General features: G+C 43.6%; 1 protein-coding gene across 3 annotated transcripts; it reads right to left on the bottom strand.

The window, feature by feature from the left end:
- Positions 1-3,955: 3,955 nt before the first annotated feature.
- LOC309816493 (zinc finger protein 75D-like) lies at positions 3,956-22,125 on the bottom strand. 3 transcript variants are annotated; one of them, XM_082644069.1, is made up of 9 exons: positions 21,057-22,125; positions 19,114-19,632; positions 17,403-17,598; positions 16,611-16,702; positions 16,207-16,333; positions 14,637-14,728; positions 14,220-14,346; positions 12,206-12,316; positions 3,956-12,023 (listed from the first exon to the last, which is right to left on the bottom strand). In XM_082644069.1, exons 2-9 carry the CDS (start codon positions 19,522-19,524, stop codon positions 11,344-11,346), a joined length of 1,836 nt encoding a protein of 611 aa, XP_082500195.1. In that variant the 5' UTR covers positions 19,525-19,632; positions 21,057-22,125; the 3' UTR covers positions 3,956-11,343. The 3 variants fall into 3 exon arrangements, with proteins under 3 accessions (XP_082500195.1, XP_082500194.1, XP_082500193.1); XM_082644068.1 differs by having other exon boundaries at positions 14,637-14,788; positions 16,611-16,768; XM_082644067.1 differs by having other exon boundaries at positions 3,956-12,026; positions 14,637-14,788; positions 16,611-16,768.
- Positions 22,126-25,603: the final 3,478 nt, after the last annotated feature.

Here is a 25,603-nt window from a genome sequence, read left to right on the forward strand (position 1 = left end):
AGATTTCTATTCCCTTGGGTATATATTTAGCAGTGGAATTGTTGGGACAAATGGTAATGTTTAACTTTTGCAGTTACTGACAAAGAGTTTTCTACAGTGACTGAACAATTTAAATTCCCATCAGCAGTGTATGAGGGTTCTAGTTTCTCCACATCCTTGATAACGTTATTATCTTTTTGATTATAGCCATGCTAGGGGAGGTAAATGGTATCTCAATGTGCTTTGTTTGGTTGGTTGATTTTTTGTTTTGTTTTGTTTTGTTTTCTTGGCGGCTTGTAGGGTCTTAGTTTCCCAACCAGAGATCAAACCCAGGCCCTCGGCAGTGACAGCACAGAATCCTAACCACTGGACCACCAGGGAACCAGCTTTTAGTTTTATTGATCTTTGCTATTGTTTTCTTTGTTTCTATTTCACTTATTTCTGCTCTGATCTTTATGATTTCTTTCCTTCTACTAACTTTGGGGGGGGGGTTCTTTTTTTTTAGATGTTGGGAGTAGGAGTTTATTAATTTATTTATTTTTGCTGTGTTGGGTCTTCGTTTCTGTGCGAGGGCTTTCTCCAGTTGTGGCAAGCGGGGGCCACTCTTCATCGTGGTGCGTAACTTTGGGTTTTGTTTGCTCTTCTTTCTCTAGTTCCTTTAGGTGTAAGGCTAGACTGTTTGAGATTCTTGTTTCTTGAAGTAGGGGATTGTATTGCTATAAACTTCCCTCTTAGAACTGCTTTTGCTGCATCCCATAGGTTTTGGATCGTCGTGTTTTCATTGCCATTTGTCTCTTAACTATCTTTTGATTTTCTCTTTGATTTCTTCAGTGATCTCTTGGTTATTTAGTAACATATTGTTTAGCCGCCACGTGTTTGTGTTTTATATATATTTCTTCCCTGTAATTGATTTCTAATCTCATAGCATTGTGGTTGGAAAAGTTGCTTAATATGATTTCAATTTTCTTAAATTTACCAAGGTTTGATTTGTGACCCAAGATGTGATCTATCCTGGAAAATGTTCTGTGTGTACTTAAGAAAGTGTAATTGCTGTTTTCGGATGGAATGTCCTATAAATATCAATTAGATCTATCTGGTCTATTGTGTCATTTAAAGCTTGTTTCCTTATTAATCTTCTAGCTGGATGATCTGTCCATTGGTGTATATGAGGTGTTAAAGTCCTCCACTATTATTGTGTTACTGTAGATTTCCTCTTTTATAGCTGTAAGCATTTGCCTTATGTATTGAGGTGCTCCTATGTTGGGTGCATATATAATTTTTATATCTTCTTGGATTGATCCCTTGATCATTATATAGTGTCCTTGTCTCTCGTAACATTGTTTTTTTTTTGTTTTTTTTTTTGCGGCACGCGGGCCTCTCACTGTTGTGGCCTCTCCCGTTGCGGAGCACAGGCTCTGGACGCGCAGGCTCAGCAGCCATGGCTCACGGGCCCAGCTGCTCCGCGGCATGTGGGATCTTCCCAGACTGGGGCACGAACCCGTGCCCCCTGCATCGGCAGGCGGACTCTCAACCACTGCGCCACCAGGGAAGCCCGTAACATTCTTTAAAGTTTATTTTACCTAATATCAGTATTGCAACTCCAGCTTTCTTTTGATTTCCATTTGCATGGAATATCTTTTTCCATCCCCTCACTTTCAGTCTGTATGTGTCCCTAGGTCTAAAGTGGGTCTCTTGTAGATAGCATATATATGGGTCTTGTTTTTGTATCCATGAAGAGAGCTTGTATCTTTTGCTGGAGCATTTCCCTCAATGTGGTTTTGATTTGAATTTCTGTGATGGCCTATGATGTTGATTGCCTTTTAACGTGCTGAGTGGCCATTTGTATATCTTATTGTGAGAAATGTCTATTTAAATCCTTCAATATTAAATTCTCTACTATTGAGCTTCTTTCATGTAGTGTTAAGTAATACGTCTTTTTTTAAAGTTTTTAATAGGTTTTTTGTTTTTTTTTAATTTTTAATTTTTGGCTGCGATGGGTCTTCGTTGTGCATGGGCTTTCTCTAGTTGCAGCGAACAGGGGCTACTCTTCATTGCAGCACACAGGCTTCTCATTGCGGTGGCTTCTCTTGTTGTGGGGCACGGGCTATAGGCACGCGGGCTTCAGTAGTTGTGGCATGTGGGCTCAGTAGTTGTGGCCTGCGGGCTCTACAGCACAGGCTCAGTAGTCGTGGCACATGGGCTTAGTTGATCCGTGGCATGTGGGATCTTCCCGGACCACAGATCCAACCCATGTCCCCTGCATTGGCAGGTGGATTCTTAACCACTGCGCCACCAGGGAAGTCCCCAAGTAATGCTGAAATGAAGTTGCTGATCGTTTTGGGGTTGATGGTTATAAAAATTTGAAACAGGCTTAAAAAAAAATGCTGGAACTTCCCTGGTGGCACAGTGGTTAAGAATCTGCCTGCCAATGCAGAGGACACAGGGTCGAGCCCTGGTCCAGGAAGATCCCACATGCTGTGGAGCAACTAAGCCCATGTTTCACAACTACTGAGCCTGAGCTCTAGAGCCCATGTGCTGCAACTACTGAAGCCCATGCACCTAGAGCCCATGCTCCGCAACAAGAGAAGCCATCAGAGTGAGAAACCTGTGCACTGCAATGAAGAGTAGCCCCTCGCTCACTGCACCTAGAGAAAGCCCACGCACAGCAACGAATACCCAAGGCAACCAAAAAAAAAAAAAAAAAAAACCCTTTTGGAATGTCCCTGGTGGTCCAGTGGTTGACTCCACGCGTACACTGCAGGAGGCACAGGTTTGATCCCTGTTCAGGGAACTAAGATCCCACATGTCACGCGACACAGCCAAAAAAACAAACAAAACTCTTTTGGCAAATACGATATAATTGCTCATATACTAAAATGCCTAAATTTTCATAGGAGTTTGCTTTGTCTCAATGTATTATTGAGAATGTATCTAGAATTTACCTGGGGACGCAGTGATTAAGAATCCGCCTGCCAATTCAGAGGACACGGGTTCAAACTCTGGTCTGGGAAGATCCCATATGCCACAGAGCACCAAAGCTCATGCGCCACAACTACTGAGCCTGTGCTGTAGAGCCTGCAAACCACAACTACTGAGCCCACGTGCCACAACTACTGGAGCCCACGTGCCACAACTACTGAAGCCCACGCGCCTAGAGCCTGTGCTCCATAATAAGAGAAGCCACCCCAATGAGAAGCCCGTGCACAGCAGCGAAGAGTAGCCCCCGCTCACCACACCAGAGGAAGCCTGCGTGCAGCAACGAAGACCCAGTGCAGCCAAAAATAATATAAAATAAAATAAATTTATTTAAAAAAAAAAGATAAGATGGAGTGGGAAACTGACCATGGAAAGTCAAACTGCCAAACAAATGAATAACAAAAATATACAAACTGTTTAAATGATGTATAGGGGCCTAGAGAATGCCCACTACATCCTCAGTCCAGCTTTTATTTATTTAGGTTTGGATGTGCTGTGCAGTTGGCGGGAATCCCCGACCAGGGATGGAACCCTGTGCCCTCCTTCAGTGGAAGTGTGGCGACCTAACCACTGGACCACAAGGGAAGGTTCCTCCTCCTCACCCCAGCATTCTTTAGAAGCAAAAAGGCTAAGTGAAAATCTCAGCACCTAAAACAATGCCTGGCACGTAGAAAGTGCCCAGTAAACATCTGCCCAGTGTTGAATGAATAAATGAACATTCCCAGCACATATCTCTCCAAAAGTTTTAGGAAGCAAACATCCACAGGTAGAGATAAAGATGGAACCAGGGGGCTTCCCTGGTGGCGCAGTGGTTGGGAGTCCGCCTGCCGATGCAGGGGACACGGGCTCGTGCCCCGGTCCAGGAGGATCCCACATGCCGCGGAGCGCCTGGGCCCGTGAGCCATGGCCGCTGAGCCTGCGCGTCCGGAGCCTGTGCTCCGCAATGGGAGAGGCAGCAGCAGTGAGAGGCCCACGTACTGCAAAAAAAAAAAAAAAAGATGGAACCAGGATTTGGTAGCAGGTTAATATGTCAATTTGGGAACTGCAGGTGATAAACACTAGTTATGGCACCAAGAATACTGGTTGCAAATACACTTTGTTGATTAAGTCGATATTTATAAATGATAAAGTATGGTAAGTTATATTGGCCATAAAGGGATCTTTCAAAGCAGATTATACCACACTTCTAGACTATTAGAGCACTGGATGTTGAAGCACAGAATAATTACCTTAGAATAACACCAGAAGAGGATCAAGGTAAGGGGTGGACACCAACCAAAAAAAAGAAGAGAAAATTCCTCATGAAGAGGAAGTATGGCACCAAATGAGGAAGGAAACAGAAAAGGTGTATTAAATTTCCACTTCATTTTTCATCTTAGCAGTTAGTTAAATGTGATGGGTAATACTAACAAAAAGAAATATGACCAAGCAGGAATGCTTAGAGGTAAGTGAATTACAATAAATTCTAATTTTTTACTATTCATTTACACATTATTTCAAGAAAAATAAAGATGAAAACCAATGAAAGTAGGTAAATGAGGGCACTTTGAGCTCCTGGGGAAATGTCCTATATGAACATGTTAGACAGTACTTACTATTATTATTTTGTTCTTCAGTGGCTTCCAGAAAACCAACAATTAACTACTGCCACTGGACTCTTAATGCATGAATCACTCTGATGCTTGTTAAAAGTTAGCAGTTGATCATGTAGTTTCAGCTTACTAATAAGTTGGTCTGATCATTACAGGCATCTAGTATTCCTTCTGGACCACCCTCATTATGACGTATTTGGGTTGCCTGTTGTTCTCATAAATGAATACCCCAGCGGGGAGACCAAGAGCGTCCTCTTACAAAGTCACCTTGAGAAGTTGTTGGTCAAGTTCTGGTTGCCCTCTGAGGGAGGGAAAGGAAGTTCCCACGTTCTCAATTAAGACTGCCTCTTGTGGAGAGAAGGCTTCCACAAGAAGGAGAATTCTTCTTTGAAAATTCATTCTCAAACATGGTTTAGGGCAAAGACTGTCAAGAACTGTTTATCTCTTATAAATGAAACTATTTATGCATGAAATGTCATAATGTCTGAGACTGGCTTTAAATATTCCAAAACAACCAACCCAGTCTCCCCAAGCAAAATAAAAACCAAAAAACTGGAGTCCATCCCATCAGGAAACTTACGCAAGGCTCTTAGTTAGTCTCATCCACCAGAGAGCAGACAGCAGAAGCAAGAAGAACTACAATCCTGCAGCCTGTGGAACAAAAACCGCATTCACAGAAAGATAGACAAGATGAAAAGGCAGACGGCTATGTACCAGATGAAGGAACAAGATAAAACCCCAGAAAAACAACTAAATGGAATGGAGATAGGCAACCTTCCAGAGAAAGAATTCAGAATAATGATAGTGAAGATGATCCAGGACCTCAAAAAAGAATGGAAGCAAAGGTCGAGAAGATGCAAGAAATGTTTAAAAAAGACCTAGAAGAATTAAAGAACAAACAAACAGAGATGAACAATACAATAACTGAAATGAAAACTACACAAGAAGGAATCAATAGCAGAATAACTGAGGCAGAAGAACGGATAAGTGACCTGGAAGACAGAATGGTGGAATTCACTGCTGCGAACAGAATGAAGAAAAAAGAATGAAAAGAAATGAAGACAGCCTAAGAGACCTCTGGGACAACATTAAACACAGAAACATTCACATTATAGGAATCCCAGAAGGAGAAGAGAGAGAGAAAGGACCCGAGAAAATATCTGAAGAGATTATAGTCAAAAACTTCCCTAACATGGGAAAGGAAATAGTCACCCAAGTCCAGGAAGTGCAGCAAGTCCCATAAATGATAAATCCAAGGGGAAAAACGCTGAGACACATAGTAATCAAATTGGCAAAAATTAAAGACACAGAAAAATTATTGAAAGCAGCAAGGGAAAAATGACAAATAACATACAAGGGAACTCCCATAAGGTTAACAGCTGATTTCTCAGCAGAAACTCTACAAGCCAGAAGGCAGTGGCATGATATACTTAAAGTGATGAAAGGGAAAAACCTACAACCAAGATTATTCTACCTGGCAAGGATCTCATTCAGACTCAATGGAGAAATCAAAACCTTTAGAGACAACCAAAAGCTAAGAGAATTCAGCACTACCAAACCAGCTGTATAACAAATGCTAAAGGAAATTCTCTAAGTGGGAAACACAAGAGAAGAAAAGGACCTACAAAAACAAACCCAAAGCAATTAAGAAAATGGTCATAGGAACATACATATTGATAATTACCTTAACCATGTATGGATTAAATGCTCCAACCAAAAGACACAGGCTTGCTGAATGGATACAAAAACAAGACCCATATATATGCTGTCTACAAGAGACCCACTTCAGACCTAGGGACACATACAGACTGAAAGTGAGGGGATGGAAAAAGATATTCCATGCAAATGGAAATCAAAAGAAAGCTGGAGTAGCATTACTCATATCAGATAAAATAGACTTTAAAATAAAGAATGTTATAAGAGACAAGGAAGGACACTACATAATGATCAAGACATCAACCCAAGAAGAAGATATAACAATTATAAATATATATGCACCCAACATAGGAGCACCTCAATACATAAGGCAACTACTAACAGCTATAAAAGAGAAAATCGACAGTAACATAATAATAGTGGGGGACTTTAACACCTCACTTACACCAATGGACAGATCATCCAAAATGAAAATAAATACGGAAAAGAAGCTTTAAATGACACAATAGACCAGATAGGTTTGATATTTATAGGACATTCTATCCAAAAACAGCAGATTACACTTTCTTCTCAAGTGCACACGGAACATTCTCCAGGATAGATCACATCTTGGGTCACAAATCAAGCCTCAGTAAATTTAAGAAAATTGAAATAATATTAAGCATCTTTTCTGACCACAATGCTATGAGATTAGAAATCAATTACAGGGAAAAAAACGTAAAAAACACAAACACATGGAGGTTAAACAATACGTTACTAAATAACCAAGAGATCACTGAAGAAATCAAAGAGGAAATCAAAAAATACCTAGAGACAAATGACAATGAAAACACGACGATCCAAAATCTACGGGATGCAGCATAAGCAGTTCTAAGAGGGAAGTTTATAGCTATATAAGCCTACCTCAAGAAACAAGAAAAATCTCAAATAAACAATCTAACCTTACACCTAAAGGAACTAGAGAAAGAAGAACAAACAAAACCCAAGGTTAGCAGAAGGAAAGAAATCATAAAGATCAGAGCAGAAATAAATGAAATAGAAACAAAGAAAACAATAGCAAACATCAATAAAACTAAAAGCTGGTTCTTTGAGAAGATAAAAAAAGTTGATAAACCATTAGCCAGACTCATCAAGAAAAAGAGGGAGAGGACTCAAATTAAAATTAGAAACGAAAAAGGAGAAGTTACAACAGACACTGCAGAAACACAAAGCATCCTAAGAGACTACTACAAGCAACTCTATGCCAATAAAATGGACAACCTGAAAATAATGGACAAATTCTTAGAAAGCTATAACCTTCCAAGACTGAACCAGGAAGAAATAGAAAATATGAACAGACCAATCACAAGTAATGAAATTGAAACTGTGATTAAAAATCTTCCAACAAACCAAAGTCCAGGACCAGATGGCTTCACAGGTGAATTCTATCAAACATTTGGAGAAGAGCTAACACCCATCCTTCTCAAACTCCTCCAAAAAACTGCAGAGGAAGGAACACTCCCAAACTCATTCTATGAGGCCACCATCACCCTGATACCAAAACCAGACAAAAATACTACAAAAAAAGAAAATTACAGACCCATATCACTGATGCATATAGATGCAACAATCCTCAACAAAATACTAGCAAACAGAATCCAACAACACATTGAAAGGGTCATACAACATGATCAAGTGGGATTTATCCCAGGGATGCAAGGATTGTTCAATATACGCAAATCAATGTGATACACCATATTATCAAACTGATGAATAAAAACCGTATGATCATCTTAATAGATGCAAAAAAAAAACCAATAAAAAACTGGAGGGGATAAATGACAAAAGTTGGCAAAATTGTTAAAGCCTATATAGGGGCTTGTCATATTACTTTCTCTATTTTAAATATGTTGATAATTTCTGTAATTAGTTTTTTAAATTAACTAATTCATTAATTTTTGGCTGCATTGCTGCTCGCAGGCTTTCTCTAGCTGTGGCGAGCGGGGGCTACTCTTTGTTTTGGTGCGCAAGCTTATCATTGCGGTAGCTTCTCTTGTTGTGGAGCATGGGCTGTAGGGAAGCTGGCTTCAGTAGTTGTGGTGCTCAGGCTTAGCTGCTCTGCGGCATGTGGGATCTTCCCCAACCAGGGCTTGAACCCGTGTCCCCTGTGTTGGCAGCTGGATTCTTAACCACTGCGCAACCAGGGAAGCCCCATAGTGAAAGCTTTTAAATAGGTATATATAAGAACATTGTTCCTCTCCTACATATATTATCTTAAATCAGGTATTGTTCTATGTATTAGAATGATTTGTTACAATGAAGAGAAACCCCAATCACTCTGGTTTAAACAATAAGAGGAAACGTATAGATTTATGTCGCTAAAAAGTCCTGGGCAATTCTAGGTGTCAGGTGATTCTCGATTCTACCGCTCAGTGGTGTCTCTAAAACCTGAGTATTTAACACTCTGCTCTGCCTTCTATGGTGTTAGTTTCATCCTAAGGTTCACATCTCTCCTATTTCAAGAAGACTGTCAACATCTACTGCGTTACATATGTCATCCAGCAAGTGCTGGATCTGTTCTAGCATTTCCAACAAGACAGGCCACGTTATGCTGCAGAAACACACAGCACCAACATCCCAGTGATTTAACGCAACAAAAGTTTATTTCTTATTCCTATAAAGTCCATTGTAGGTCTGGGAGACTCTGGAACAGATACCCCTCCCCAATGTGGGGTGCTCGGCATTCCAGACTGTTCTGACTTGTGACCCCTCTCTCTGTATGTGCTTGTATGACTGAGGCAGGAAAAGACAACACTAGGGAGTCCTGCACCAAAAAATAAATGCTTAAGCTGAGAAGTGAGAGTTCTGCGCATAACCTACTGCTCAAAACTATCTCAGGATCCTGTCTAACTGCAAGGAGAAAAAAGTCTAGCCACTCCCTTCTTACTGTTCACTAGGATACAAGCTCCATGAGGACATGCATTTTGTCTCCTTGTCCACTACTATATCCTTAGTTTAGAAGACTACCTGGGCACATAAAAGGCCCTCATTAAATTGAGTGAATGAATGTAGTGTCAGCAAGAAATCCACATGTATATCTTGGGAGAAGAAGCAGAGTCCCAGGGGTGTAAGGCTGAGACTGTTGGGTAAGATCTATGCAGACCAGAGCTGCAGAGCTGGCTGAGCTTAAAAAATAAGCACACTGGTATACTGGTACAGTTCATCTTAGAGAAGAAAATGAAATCCTGCTGACAGCAGCAGACCAAAACCTCAGGTGACTTACACCATAAAGCACTGAAGCCAAGGACCAAATCAACCGAGCAAACCACCAACACGAGTGCTCAGCTCCTGGAAGGAGCTGCAACAGCCACAAATGCATCTGCTCCTTTAATGTAGTCAGTCCACCCAACATACCACTGGGGACCAGGGGAAAGGGAAGGACATGCACACTGACTGAGACCCTGCTATTTCCCAGGCCGTTAGGTGCTTTTCCTTCATCAACCCCTCTAATCCCCAGAAAAACCCTGAGTTGAGTGTTATCTCTATTTCATATGGAAACTGGAGATTTAAGAGTGTTTCAGTAATCAATCAAGAAACAGGAATGTTTTACAAGCTAGAAATAGATACAGTACAATGTCATCTAGGCTGGCTGGGCAGGGACAACATACAGATGAGTCCTGCTAATCTTGCCCTCAGGCCTGACTGATGCAGCTAAGTGACAGCCAACAGACCCACTCGCTATGGGGTCTTAACAAGCCCCTGGATCTCTTATTTCCTTGTTTAACTCCTTTCCTGATTACACCTAGATGCTCTATCAGGAACACACCTGCATCACTGTTGTAGCTAAAAGGTGGAGCTACAAGAAAATCCACAGCCTACAGAGATTTTCAGCAATCTATCAAATGTGTACACTAAGGCTGTTACATGATACAATGGAGAAAACAGAAGGATGACCCTTCCTGTTTAAGAGTTACAGTGTAAGTCAACCAACATAGATGTGTATTTTCCGTCCTTGCCTACCACTCAGCATCCTCTCCCAAATCTTTGCTTTTGGGAACTGGTATCCTGCTCACTGGATTCCCAGAGTAACATGCCCTGTGACCCACAGGATCCTGGTGCAGTAAACACTCCAGTTCCCAGACAAATGTAACCCTCTCCTTGTTCTTAATGACATACAAAAGCCAAGTTAAAATGCAAACAGATAAAAACCTGAGAAGGTGATCCTGAATTGCCATTAATTTCCATTTAGACCTTGGAAAAGTGCTCATTTTCATGGCTGTTTTATCCTATTGATATTGTGACGTAAGTAAACAGTCTAGTTTCTTTTACTCAAGAAAATTCTTCTTTACATGGCTAAGGATTCCAACCCGTTTCCATATTATCTCCTTCTTAGAGGTATTCTCCCTTTTCCATCCACCACCAGAGAGGCATACAATAGTGATTAGTTCACCTGGGCAGAGTCCCTATCAGTGAAGTAAATACGATTTCATCACAGTAAAAACTGTACTTATTCCAGAGCTGAATTTGCTAAAAAGTTAAAAAACGAACTCAAACAATGTCCAAATTTGTGAACAGTACCCGATGATGGGACAGTTAAGAAAATCCAATTTGGTTCTTCAAAAATTTTACATTAGAATTCATTTCTGCCCATGAGATTATTGAAATTGGTAAACCTGGAAGACAATGGTATGCAATTAAACATATTATTGCTTTCTGTTTTGGAAGACCATGCTACAAATGTTTCTAACATGTATGTTTAAGAGTGGCTGGGGAAATCAATGCAAACCAACAATATTCACCTCTGTGACCACAGAAGAATTCATGGCTGCATCCACTATTCGAAGCTGAATTTGCTATTTTGCCAAATACAGTCCCAAAACAGCTTTTCTCTTTACTCTGAATGTTCTTAGAACACCTCTCCTGCTAAGGAATTCCCTGAAAGTTTTAGTAAAAACAGCAAGTAGTACAACTACTAACACATTCCCTGCAGACTCAACCTTGATTCCTTCTGTGAAGCATGTTTATTTCCCAAAGTTTCCTGATGAAGAATTCCACTGATGAAAAATTCTTCATGCTTCATAATTTTGTACTTTTCATAACTTTAAGGTCAAGCTCCACTTGGTGAATTTCTTCAGACTGAGGACACTGAACAAGCTTCCCTTTACTGGTGGAGTTTCTGGTGTCTAAGAAGGCTTGAGCGTCTGCTGAAGTTTCTCCTGCATGTGCTACAGGTATAAGGCTGCTCACCTGTGTGAGTTCTCCGGTGTTTAATAAGGTGGGAATTTTGACTGAATTTTTTTCCACATTCATGACATGTAAAGGGCTTCTCTCCAGTGTGAGTTCTTTGGTGTGTGTGGAGATTTGTATTTTGACTGAAGCTTTTCCCACACCATGAGCATTTATATGGTTTTATTCCTTGGTGTGTTGTTAAATGCTTATTAAGATCTGAACTCCACCTAAACCTCTTATCACACTGCTGACATTTATATGGTTTCTCTTCAGTGTGAATTCTTTGGTGCTTGATAAGGTCAGAGCTAACTCTGAAGCTTTTCCCACATTCCTGGCATTTAAAAGGCTTCTCTCCTGCACGTTCTTTTTTGTGAAGATCCATAAGTTTCAGCAGCTCTTGTTTCCAGGTTGAAAGTTTCTTTTTTTTCTTCACTGGAAAATCTCGGTGCCATTTCCCGACCCTATGCGTATCACCATGATTTTCTTTGCCCATTGTTTTCTGGGGGACTTTCAATCTGGCCTTTTTTGATGCTATATCTACTGGTGCTTGTATTTCTAAGTCACAAAGACATAGAGGCTGAAGATTTTCAGTGTCATTTTTGAGCTTTAGCCCTGCTGGAATAAACATAAGAAACAGCTAACCATATGACAGAGCAAGAAAGCCACAGTAATGAAGAGAAAAACTGGATGACCACTAATTTTTTAAAAAAACAGATAAGCAGAAGTGTAAAATGTTAAGCCCTTATAAAAGTTCCTATTAAGGCACATTTCCTTTCTTCCCATGGTGTACTTACCTGTAGGCAGCTCTCCAGAATTGTCCTTGAACTCCAGGGATCTTTGAACCCACGGCTCTTCCCCCTGCTCTAGACAGGAGATCACTTTAGGTTTGGGGAGCACAAATAATGCTGTGAAATGGAAAAACTGAGGTCAAGGATTGGTAACAACAGTAGTCCACTAATTCCATACTATTTCAGGAAGAGCAAAGGATACTTTAACAGTTTGCAACGCCAAATGGTTAAATGGATAGACTCATATCTGGTATCATGTTCATAACATACTTCATTTGTGGGTGGATATGCAAAGTAGAGACTGAGAAATAAACCTAAGCTGGACCAATGAAAAGGATATAGGGCATGGGAATCCAGTGCATGATCCCCATCTTCTGCTACCAAGAATACCCCATATTCTACTAAGGTAGGACCAAACTGCAAAGGCTGTAGGAAGTATACCTGGTCCTATTAAGTCTTTAGGAAGACTCATACTGGGTAAGGCCAGGTCTAGGGGAGTCAATGTGAAGGTCAGTGGGCTGGGTATCATAAACACAAGTGATTCCTGTTATACTACAGCAACTTTCAATTTAGCTCTCAGGTACCAGACACTGGACCAGGAAAGATTTCTACCATTCCCATAGCTCACTGGTTCACATCCAGGTGGAGGAAACAGACGAGAATTACTTAGTGGACTTTCTCTAAATCATATTGCCAAGTATGGAAAGTATTCATCACTCAGTCATTCAATACATATGTGCTGAGTGGCTATGGTGCACCAGACACCCTCTATGTGCTAAGGATACAGTGGTGAATAAGCCAAGCCCCCTGATCTCACAGAGCTTATCTTCTAGTGCAGAGTGAGACAATCTAACATTAATAAACAAGCAAATAAAATGTCAGGGAGTGATAAATATTTTGAAGAAAACTAAAGCAGGGTAAGAGAACATTTAAGATTCTGCTTCTGTGAAGGTATTTTAGATAAGGCTGTATGAAAAGCCTCTTTTAGAAAGTGATATCTGAGCAGAACCCTAAAGTGAGAATTTTACCATGCGGCAGAAACGTGGGCCAGGCAGAGGGAAGGGGAAAGAAATGAGCACATCAAGTTCATGAAACAGCAAGATGAGCAGTGTGAACAAAGAGGCCAGAGCAAGGGCACGAGTGGCAGGAGATGACAGCAGGCTGCTGAAGAGGGGCCAGATTTTGGAGGGTCCTGAGAGCCTTGGTAAGGAATTTGGATTTATTCTGAACCTTATGAGAAGTTACTGCAAGGTTTTTTGTTTTGTTTTGTTTTGTTTTGCGGTATGCGGGCCTCTCACTGTTGTGGCCTCTTCCCGTTGCGAAGCACAGGCTCCGGACGCGCGGGCTCAGCGGCCACGGCTCATGGGCCCAGCCGCTCCGCAGCATGTGGGATCTTCCCACGAACCCGCGTCCCCTGCATCGGCAGGCAGACTCTCAACCACTGCACCACCAGGGAAGCCCTATTGCAAGGTTTTGAAGCAGAAAATGTCATGATCTGATCAGGTTTTTAAAAGACTCTGGCTGCCATGTAGAAAACAGACTGAGAGGGCAGGAGTGGTGGCAGTTGGTGCCAGTTAGAAAGTACTGAGGTGGACTTTGATAGAGATGTTGCTGGCTAAGACCAGGATGCTAACACAAGAAGCTGAGACATGATCAGACTCAGGCTACACTGTGAAGGCAGATCCAAGAGTGATGTGTTAGACTTAGGGGGGTATTATGGCAAGATCAAGGTAAAGGATGACTGGATGTTTCTTACTCTGAGCAAGTGGATGAGTGGGTATTCCTTTTACGGAGATTATAAGGGCAAGTTTGGAGGGAAGAAGAGATCAAGAATTCCAAATAGTGTAAGGAATGTGTACTTAGAAAAAGCTCCCTGGTGATCTTTTCCCTGCCTACACCATCTAGTTGAGAACCAGTCAGCTACTACAACAGAGACTCCCTCACAGGGGTGCATTCTCAGTACACCAACAACAGGATAGATTAGTCCACTCCTATGCTAACGGAAGGGGAGAAGCTTTACCTAGAGAGATGACAGTCTCATAGTTTTCTTGCATTACATCATTGTAGAGGGCCTTCTGAGTGGGATCCAGTAACTCCCATTCTTCCTTGGAAAAATACATGGCCACTTCTTCAAATGTCAACAAGCTCTAAAGAAGAGAATGGGCTTTAGCTCAGTACTTGCCACTACAGAAGCAGCCCAACCTTCTGAGCCACCAACTGCATGGTAAGCCAGTCACTAAAGGAACTAACAGCACGTGAATTTTTTTTAAGTGGGAAAAGGCAGAGAGGAAGGAGGCAAGGGATCCGCAAATAGCCTGGGAGGTGCCCAGTTCCTGAGGGGGATCATCTGGGTTAACACCTCTGTGCACCTGCTGGGCAGCGTGGGTCAAGGGCAGCAGGGAGAAGTAGCCCTAAGAAGCTGGAAAGCACAGCTCACCTGGGATTCAGGCAACACGAGCTCAGGTGCCACTGTCCAGTCTTTGGCATTTGTCTGCTCAGGAAAGGCTAGGATCTGGTGAGCAGGCACCGCTGTGGAAGAGTGAGAGGAAATTTCTCTCCCTTCTGTCTTTGAACATACTAGGCTCAGTTCTGAAATATAGAAGATCCTGATCTTTCAGCAGAAATGGAACACTTTACAAGTGTTATGTGGTACCTAGAAGTGGCTATCTCATTTTAAACAAGAATCAAGCATCTACTAGCCCCTAAGATGGGTTTCCCAGTTGACTCTCTTCAGTTTTCATGAGTGAAGTCAATAAAAGGAAGTCTTGTTTTTTTCCTTACATGACATGAATTCTCCTGAGATGGACAAAAATTAGAGGTGTTGAAAAATGTAGTACTGAGTCCAGTGTGCCAAGTAAAGGAAATGCAAAGGTAGAAATGAGCTTGGTGAGTTCAAGAAACAGCAAGAAGGGTTTCCCTGGTAGTGCAGTGGTTAAGAATCCGCCTGCCAATGCAGGGGAGACGGGTTTGAGCCCTGGTACAGGAAGATCCGACATGCCATGGAGCAACTAAGCCCACGCGTCACAACTACTGAGCCTGTGCTCTAGAGCCTGCGAGCCACAACTACTGAGCCCATGTGCCACAACTACTGAAGCCCACGGGCCTAGAGCCTGTGCTCCGCAACAAGAAGCCACAGCAATGAGAAGCCCGCGCGCTGCAGCGAAGAGTAGCCCCCGCTCGCAGCAAATAGAGAAAGCCCGCATGCAGCAATGAAGACCCAACGCAGCCAAAAACAAACAAATAAATAAATTTATATATTTAAAAAAAAGAAACAGCAAGAAGACCAGTGCCGCTAAAGAGGACTGAGCAGGGCAGGAATGGCGGGAGATGAGGGCAGGAAGGTGAGGAGGGGCCAGAACCTGGGGGGTCCTGGGTGCCTCTACAGGGAGTTTGGATTCATTCTGAATGTGTGAAAAGTCACAGTAAGGTTTTGATGCAGAGAAATGTTCTGATATGATCCAGTTTTTAAAAGATTCTGGCTGTGCTGTATGGAAAACAGCCTGCAGGAGGGGAGGAATGGTGGCAGGGGGTGCCAGATAGAAAGTACTGAGGTGGACCTTGTTAGAGATGTCACTGGCTTACACCACGATGCTAAAGCACAGCAGGCTGAGACTTGGTTGGACTCAGGCTACACGGTGAAGGTGGAGCCAAGAGGACTAGTGATGCAGTTGTACTACTGCGGTTTGATAAGATCGGTGTAAAGGATGACCAAGTTTTCTGGGCTAAAATATTGGGTGAATTGTGGTGTCCTTTGTGGAGATGGGAAAGTTAAGAGCAATTTGGAGGGAAAGAAAGCAGGAAGGATCAAGATTTAGGATAAGGAATGATCATGTGCACTGGGAAAAAGCTTCCTGGTGATCTGGATATACCTTTTCCCTGCCCACACCATCTAGTTAAGAACCAGTCAGCTACTAGAACAGAAACTCTCTCACAGGGGTGCATTTCAGTACGCCAACAACAGGACAGATTACTCCACTCCTATGCAAAGAGAAAGGGACAATCTTTACCTAGAGAGATGACAGTCTCATAGTTTTCTTGCATTACATCATTGTAGAGGGCCTTCTGAGTAGGATCCAATAACTCCCATTCTTCTTGGGAAAAATACATGGCCACTTCTTCAAATGTCAACAAGCTCTAGAGAAGAAAATGGGCTTTAGCTCAGTACTTGCCACTTCAAAAGCAGTCCAACCTTCTGAGCCATCAACTGCATGGTAAGCCAGTCACAAAAGGAACGAACAGCATTTGATTTTTAAAAAGTGAGAAGGCAGAAAGGAAGGAGGCAAGGGATCAACAAAGAAGTGCCCAAAATCGTGGGGAACATCTGGACTAACAGCTCTGAACACCTGCTGGGGAGCATGGGTCAAGGGCAGCAGGGAAAGGCAGCCCTAAGAAGCTGGAAAGCACAGCTCACCTGGGACTCAGGCAAGATGAGCTCAGGTGTCACTGGCCAGTCTTTGGTGTTTGTCTGTTCAGGAAAGGCTAGGATCCGGTGAGCAGACACCGCTGTGGGTGAAGGAGAGCCACAGGAAATCTCTCTCGCTTCTGTTTCTGAATATCCTAGGCTCATTTCTAAAATACAGAAGACCTTGAGTTTTTCAGTATTGATGAGACACCTTTACAAGTGTATGGTGCCCAGAAATGGCCTTCTCCTTGTTAATGAGAACCAAGTATCTACCAGCCTCTAAACAGATTCCCCAGTTTTCATGAGCAAAATTAACACAAGGAAAAACCCTTTTTATTTTCCTCTCATGACACAAGTTGTTCAGAGTTAGACAAAGCTTAAACATATTTGAAAATGACGTACTCAGGGACTCCAGTATACAGTAGGAGATTTTAATCATTTATTACTTCTTTCCTGGTACACAATTTTCTCCACATTCCACCACTGACAACCCATTTCTGATCCCAATTCCTTCTGTATTTTATGAGGACAAGGTGGGCCCGACCCTCTCCACTTTTCTAAAAAACTGAGTTCCCAGTGTCATTAACAGGGTTCTGTGGTTTGGAGATTTCTGTATCTTAGGCCAACCCCCACCTTCAGCCACACCTGGTCTGCTCTACCATAACCTGGGGGGCATCCTAATTGCTAACGTGGCTGCATTAGTAGATCCACAGGGCAGGGCAACCAGAAAGTGCTCACGCGTTCTGGATTAAATTACTATCGCAGCTCCCAAGAGAAGGAAAGTAACATGAAGCTCCTTACCCCTCTCACATATGGGCTCAGTTTCTTTGTGGGTATTCCTGGTCAGCAGCTCTTGTAGACTCTGGTGTGTATTCCAAAATTCTTCATCCTGGGACATGCCCACTTGCTGGGCCTCTGCTGGCTTCAGCTTGAAGCCTGGGGCCTCTGCTGTTTCTCCCAAGAGCACTGCCTCCTTTCCCAGCTCATGGTCTGCAACCTAGAAATAATGCCCATCCTTGTTACCATGGAACTTACTTTTGGTTTGGGAGTTGGTGGGAGAGGGAGGAAAAAGCAGAGTGCAAACTGTGGGAAGAAGGAGACACTAAAGGAAATGTCATAAAGACTTAAAAGAGATATGGGACCACCAATTTTCCACAAGAACTATACACAAAATATAAGAATATTGGCAGAAGAGGAAAAAAGGTGTGGTTACTGCCAGCGCTCCAAGACAGCAGCCCCCACCCTCTGCATCCAGCCCAGCTCAGACCACTAACAGGGTTGCACCCGTCATCTGCTCTCATGATTCCTTGATAGACTTTCTCTCCCAACTTAGATTCTTGCCTTGGTGGTTTTCTGTCTTCTCTCTCAAAAGATTAAGGAACTGAATTTAAAAGTTGTCCTGTCAACCAGATTTTCCACATGGCCAGGGAAGTCTCACAGAGGATTGGGGTGAAATGGAGAAAAATGTGGGAGGAAAGAGCCAGGGCTCTGAGCTTCCGATGGCGCAGTGGTTAAGAATCTGCCTGCCAATGCAGGGGACATGGATTTGAGCCCTGGTCCAGGAAGATCCCACATGCCAGAGAGCAACGAAGCCCGTGCGCCACAACTACTAAGCCTGGGCTCTAGAGCCCAAGAGCCACAACTACTGAAGCCCACGCACCTAAAGCCCGTGTTCCGCAACAAGAGAAGCCACCGCAATGAGAAGCCCGTGCACCACAACAAAAAGTAGCTCCCGCTCGCTACAAGTAGAGAAAGCCCACACACATCAATGAAGACCCGATGCTGCCAAAAGTAAATTAAAAAAAAAAGAGGGTCAGGGCTCCAACCTATCCCCAAATGATTTTGACACAAAACGTGTGCCCTCCCAGTATTCTCAGTAGGCCTATGAAGCCAGCTGGTATGCCACCACCTGCCCAAGGGCATGCCCTGGTTCCCTGCTCACAGCAGAGCCAAAGAACAACAACTGAGGGAGGGCAGTGGAGGCCCTTGTCTACGGTACAGAGGACACTATCCCTCACGCTCTTTCTTCTCTCAGCTACTCTGTTGGGATTTCCAAATCTTTCTTTCCCTGTTTCCTTTCTACTTTTTCTCTTCCTGGGCAGTCTTCCTCTAGTTGTTTGGTTTCTCCTTCTCTTTCGTAACTTCACTCTTCTTTGGTCTCTAGGAATTCCTCCTTTTCTGGATCTGTTCCTTCCTCTCCAACTCCTTATTGCCTTTTGTTTGTTTAGAAGAACTTGAGGCCCATCTCCTTCGCCAAGCCAGACTAGGCTCATTACCCTCAACACACCCTGGCTCCAAAGAGGGCAAAAAACAACTCTCTCCCTAAGGCCAGGGAAGCCTCTCTCAGGATTTCTTAATCGTATGCACCGACTATGGCTGTGGATCTGTGCTTTCGTATCCTGCTTTACATGTCCTAAAGGGACAACAGAAGTTACCTATTTCACAATTAATTGTCTCAATACATCCACCATCAGCCTATTTCACTGTACACAACAGGAATCTTTCTTCTCACCCCATTCCTCGTTTGACCAGATTCCCTCTGCAAGTGTTCTACCAGGACCACAGCCTCCTCAATGCTCTGTAGATGGTGCTTCTTTATGTGGGTCTGGGTGTCCCTGGGCAGAACGGACAGGAACTGCTCTAGCACCACAAGTTCCAAGATCTGCTCTTTTGAATGAATCTCTGGCCTCAGCCACCGACGGCATAATTCCAGAAGCTGGTCAACAGCCTCCCGGGGTCCAGCTGCTTCATGATAGAGGAAGCTCCGGAAGTGCTGGTGAGACCTCTCAGGACTGAGACTGTCCATTTGGGGGGCATATTTCTTATGCTGACTGGAGCTCCCTGTCACAGGTCCCTTGGTCTCCCACAGAGTCCTGATCTGAGGGTTCAAGTACTCAGCCGCCTTCAGATCTATGGTCATCATTCTTCTCGAGGAACAATTCTGCTCCTGTATTGGACACACCTCCAGCACTACCTCTGACAACTGAGGCCCAGTCTGGTCTGGAACAAAATCAATAAAAGGATCTTCTTCCTAAGGCATTGAGGGCAGAAAAAAGTGCATGTCAGTTACAAAGTCAGATGAACTTTACTACTTGTTAACTATTATGAGAAACGTGAACTTTAAAAATCAACTGCCAGGCCCTTGTTTCTCTCCTTTTCTTTCTATTATTCAGCTGAATACAGCACAACTTATTAAAGACAAATGCCAATAAATCACTTTGCCTTAAAAAAAAAAAAAATCAGGAAAGGTTGGTGGGTGAAAAAACTAGTACCCACTGGCTCCAAGGAGTTTGGGGATTATCCAAAGATTTAATTGATGCACTTCCTATGCCATCCTCTCCGTGTAAAGGAAAGATCAGGAGAATATTCTGAGTTTCTCTTAAATTTCAACATATCGTCCTAGTCTGTCTTCAGTAAAAGAGTACAACTTCTATGACCTTTATCCTTTTGGGAAGATGGAAGCATTCACTTCCTGGACCATTTGAGGTGCTCCTTTCCACTGTATGAAAACTGGCAAGAGAGCTGAAACAATGAGACCAGAGTAGAAGAAAAGTAATTCAGAAAAATGGAGCCTTATTCTTCTCAAAAGCATCCCCCAACTAAGTAACTAGTTGCTCTACATTTGTCTTGGCATTTCTATGCAAGACATATAAAGAGCACCATGCAGAAGATGTATACCTGTGTATTTTTCCTTTCCTTTCCAAATTCACTTATGTATGTATGTATGTATGGCTGTGTTGGGTCTTCGCTACTGCGCATGGGCTTTCTCTAGTTGCAACGACTGGGGCCACGCCCCATTGAGGAGCACAGGCTCTAGGCGCTCCGGCTTCAGTAGTTGTGACTCGCGGGTTCAGTAATTGTGGCTCGCGGGCCCCAGAGCGCAGGCTCAGCAGTTGTGGCCCATGGGCTTAGCTGCTCCACCGCACGTGGGATCCTCCTGGACGAGGGCTAGAACTGTGTCCCCTGCATTGGCAGGCTGATTCCCAACCACTGCGCCACGAGGTCAGTCCTATACCTGTATTTTTAATTTCTCGTTACTTGACCTAGGAAAAATTACAGCTGATCCTCGTTCACAATGTTTATCCAAATGTCAATTGGGAAAAAAAGGACAGCATGTTAGTTGGTCATGATTACATTCAGCTGCTACATTTCTCCAGGGCTCATTTAGACCTCTAAGCGAGGCTGAAGACAGCCTTATGAGGCTCACTTTCCCTGAGGTGATCCAGCAGAAAGGGCACCGAAATTCTGCCCAGGAAGCCATGGTGTTCACAAACGGCCGGCTCCCGACGGCTCTGAGGTGCTGGGGACACTTCCCAGGCTTTTGCATCAGAGGAAGCTGATCTGACTGAGGCTGGACCGCCCGTTTCTCCCTCAATAACATCAGCCAGTAAAAGAAACGCCGGCGGAGGCGGGAAAGTGAACACGACCGCCCGGGCGCGCCCGCGAGCACTGTACCTGTGGGCAGTGTCCGAGCCGGCTCCCGCCGCGCGGCCCTGGGCGCCACCCGCACAAACGTTGGAGAAAGCGGCCTCACGAGCCTGACGGCGGGCCTCGCCCCAGACAGTCCTGTCGCCCGGCTCGGAAACACCACCGGCCGCTGTGCAGCGGCCCCGAGCAGCGGCCGGCGTCTCTCGGGGGCTCCGGGGCCGGCGCCGAAGCGGAAGCCGCTTCTAGGTTACCTCGGACGACTTGGCTTCGTGAAGGTCGCTCCCTCTTCCCGGGGCTCTACCACAAGTCGCCGCCAGCCCGGCCACCGCTCTAAGGAGGACAGCTCCCCGCCACGCGCCACTCAAGGGCGAGCCCCCGAGGCCCCGGGGTTTGGGAGAGCAGGCCGGGCACTATTTAGACCCACCTGGCCCCCCTACCCCACCTGAAAACCTCCTTGCGCAGCGACCCGCTCTCCAACCGGAGGCAGAAGTGACGCACTTCCGGGGAGGACCCGCTCAGCCCCGGCTGGGTCCGTGAGCGCCGCTGCTCCAGGCCGCTCTGGGTGACCGGCCTCCTCCCCGGGTTCAACCCTGGCGGCAAGAAAGAGTTAAGGCCACCGAGTCTCCAGGCCCGCCCAGCCTAGAGGGCCCTGCGCGCGGCTTGGCGCCCTTGTGTCGCCGTCTCGCGTCCCAGCTCTGTGGGGCGCGTGCGTCCAGGTCGTTCCTGTGTCGTGTTCGGGCTGCCAGCGGAGCCTGGTGACCCGGGCTCCGCCCTGAGGGTCACCGTTCCCTTCCGTGCGCTGGGCCCCCTGCCTTACCGCGGCTCAGCCGGCCGTGCCCGAGCTGCCGGCCAGGGCCTTGTCGCAGCCTCCTACAGTACGAGGCCATTTTGTCCCGGTCAGGATCGACGGCCCCTGAGGGGTGTGTACTCATTTCTGGGCAGTGCGTGCACACACGATTCTGTTTTTTCTTGTGAGGTAGGTTTTTACTTGTGAAATAGGTTCCTTTTATAGATCTCCTTGACAGAGAAATGAGAGATAAGGAGTGACTTGATCGAGGTCACATAATTCACCAGTGGCAGGTCCTCCAGTGGAATTTAGGGCCCCTTTGTCCTGTCTTCTGCTTTTTCCACCACAGCGTGCTCCCTGGAGCATGGGAACCTTCTTTTCATCTTGTCCTATAGTGTCTGGTAGAGTTGCCTGGGTAAGGTAGGCATTCCATAAATATTTACTGAATCATATTTATAAGAATCTGAGTATTTTGGTTGTTGGCTTCCAGTATTTCTAGTTGTCAGTGTTTTCATAGTGCCAGCCTATACTAGTCAAGGGATAATTTATTAAGTCTACTATGTGTAGCCAGTGCTATAGAGTCGATAGGACAGAGCCTTTGATTCAAGGGATCTGGCAAAAGGACTGAGGCAATTTCATAAATACCAGCAACACAAGGTAGGAAAGGGTAAGACATAAGCTGAACACCGTGGGAATTACAAGGAAATGAAAGTCGATTTGGGGGTTGGGGAAAATTATAAAAATCCTTGAGGGATTTGCCCACAGCAGGGAGTGGGGTCACATTCCAGGCTGAGGGTAAGGTAAGAGCAAAGCCTTGAAAGCTTCAGAGATGAGCATGTGAGAAAATCTGTAGTACTTTTTTTTTTTACTAAATGTAATTCGGGTACATTTAGAGAAAGAGTTAGAGTCAGAAAATAAGTTCTTGTGGATCTACTATGGAGCGCTTGGAATAGAAGTGAAGAGATTGCATTTAATAAAGTAAATAAAGAGCATCATTTGAGGGTTTTTGAGGGAGCTTCTTTCCAGGGCAGTTCATCTGGAGCTGAGTTTAAGGTGGGAACAAAAATGGAAGACCATCACAAGGTCATTATGCTATTTTTGCTTTTAGGTAGACTGGTGTTACACTCCTCCGAGGCATAGATCTTGATCCTTTTTGAGGGAGAGAAAAGGATTAAGCAGAGGTGATAATAATAAGCATCTGACGGGAATTCCCTGGCGGTCCAGTGATTAGGGCTCTGTGCTTCCACTTCAGGGGGCACCGGTTCTGTCCCTGGCTGGGGAACTAAGCAGCCAAAAAAAAAAAAAAAAAAAAAAAAAAAACATCTGCCTAAGACGCTTGAATATATTTCAAAGCAGATTCATTTTCTTAGAATCTCAGGTTGGGACTTAGTTTCTTCAAAAGTAACTGCTTCCACAACCTAAGTGTCCATCGACAGATGAATGGATAAAGAAGATGTGGCACATATATACAACGGAATATCACTCAGCCATAAAAAGAAACAAAATTGATTTATTTGTAGTGAGGTGGATGGACCTAGAGACTGTCATACAGAGTGAAGTAAGTCAGAAAGAGAAAAATAAATACCGTATGCTAACACATATATGGAATCTAAAAAAAAAAAGTTATGAAGAACCTAGTTGCAGGACAGGAATAAAGACACAGACATAGAGAATGGACTTGAGGACACAGGGAGGGGGAAGGGTAAGCTAGGATGAAGTGAGAGAGTGGCATGGACTTATATAAACTACAAAATGTAAAATAGATAGCTACTGGGAAGCAGCGCATAGCTCAGGGAGAAGGGAGATCAGCTTGGTGCTTTGTCATCACCTAGAGGGGTGGGATAGGGAGGGTGGGAGGGAGACACAAGAGGGAAGAGATATGGGGATATATGTATAGGTATAGCTGATTCACTTTGTTATAAAGCAGAAACTAACACCATTGTAAAGCAATTATACTCCAATAAAGATGTTAAAAATAAATAAAAATAAAATAAAATTAGACTATGCAGGACTAAAGAATTATATGTGATTAAAAAAAAAAAAAAGTAACTACTGCTTCCAGTCAGAACCAGTGGGCAGTAAAGCTCTTAGCATTGAGATCCTCATCATCTGGACCAAGGCTGAGCATATAATTGGAACTTGAACTGAATAAATGGAGTTCTGCCAGCGGTGCCCCTGAATTGGCAGGCCTGATTCATAACATAGGTAGGGAGCTGGTTAGTGAACAAGGGGAGAAGAAAGTGGGAAAAGAGACCCTATGAAAGGAAGAAGAGGAAGCAAGGCACAAAATGGTGAATTGTGAATGAGGGTCACTGATGATTGTCATCATTTAAAGTTTGGTGCCATAGTTCCTTACCCTTGCTGTGGAGCCCACAAAAGTCCCCTGAGTCTTTCCTTTTGATTTCACCTTTCCCTGACTGGGCACAGTTTGAGAAATAATGAATGTCCATCTGGAAAGCAATGAAAGTAAACACATGCAGTTTATTTTGAGATACCACACAACTGCCATAGTGGGCTGAATGGTTTTGCTGGGTGACTGGCTGCTTTAATGGTGCTGCTACTGGCTAACAAACACTTTCTTTTTCCTTTTTCCATTTATAATAGTAATTGCCTTAGTTAGAGCTGCCTCTTTTAGAAGGTTGCTTGATCCTAGGCTGTCATTGGCTCCATACCTTATTAACTATCGTACTTTCATGATCCTCTTAGTACTCTGTAAAGCAGCTGACATTTCTTACAACAAATGTTAGAGGAAAACTAATGGTCTGGACCCTTCTGGGTTTCTAGGTGAGAGGGTTTTGAGAATTCTGTGTAGTTGAGAAATGAATGAAAGTCAGTTGGGCTCTGCCCTAAAGGAGAGGAAAAATAACAGAAATACCATTTTTCTCATTTCTCTGACATACTTTCTTTCTTCATAGCACCTGGAATGGATAAAAGTGGCAGTTTTTATTACTTCCCATGAGGTTGTGTATCTGGAATAAGAACCATGAAATTAATCTAGAGTAGGACATTTCTACAGACATGGAATGGCACTGGGTGGCACCAGGAGGACTTGAAAGGAATATTTGAGGGCGCAGAGCTATAGAAGAGTTTGCCAACAGAAGGACTTATGGGAAACAAGTAATCAGAATCACCAACAGAGAAACCTTTAAAATTTCTTCAAGCAATGGAAAAATTGAGTCTTAGGTCAAATTAAGTAAAATCTATAATGAAGAGAAATCAGATAAAGTCTCAAATATAAAAAGTATGTTACTTAACACTAAGTGTAAATTTAGGAAAACAATCACAAGGACAGATCTTTTAAATACTTTTTTAACTACTGTAAAATTTTTATAAAACTTTTGGACTCATCTCTAAGAATTGCCATGATTCTGAAACTTGATAATATCCCAAATATGGAACAGTTCAGTGGAAACTAACACTTGAGAATACACCAGATGTACACAAGGAAGAAGACCTGAGAGTAGAAAAGTACCAGTAACAAATACATTATTTATATACTTACAGATTACCTTGGTAAACATAAGAAACACTCAAGTTAAAGCTTAGTCTTTGAGAATGCTGTATTGAATGCAGTAAAAGTTGGATTTCATTCATATGGACAACAGAACCTACTTTCTTCTTCACCGAAAGATACAACTATTCCCAAATTCCAACTCTCTAGACATCCCACTGTCAGGGTAGCTTGGAGTATTTATCCAAGTGGATGGACTGCTGCCCAGTGAACATTACATGCAGAGCAATATGAGCACCATTTTCCTTTCTGGCAGTGAGGTAAAATCAGCTTGCT

This window comes from Mesoplodon mirus (assembly GCF_964341445.2).
Source record: "Mesoplodon mirus genome assembly, chromosome: 15".
Taxonomy (NCBI): Eukaryota; Metazoa; Chordata; class Mammalia; order Artiodactyla; family Ziphiidae; genus Mesoplodon; species Mesoplodon mirus.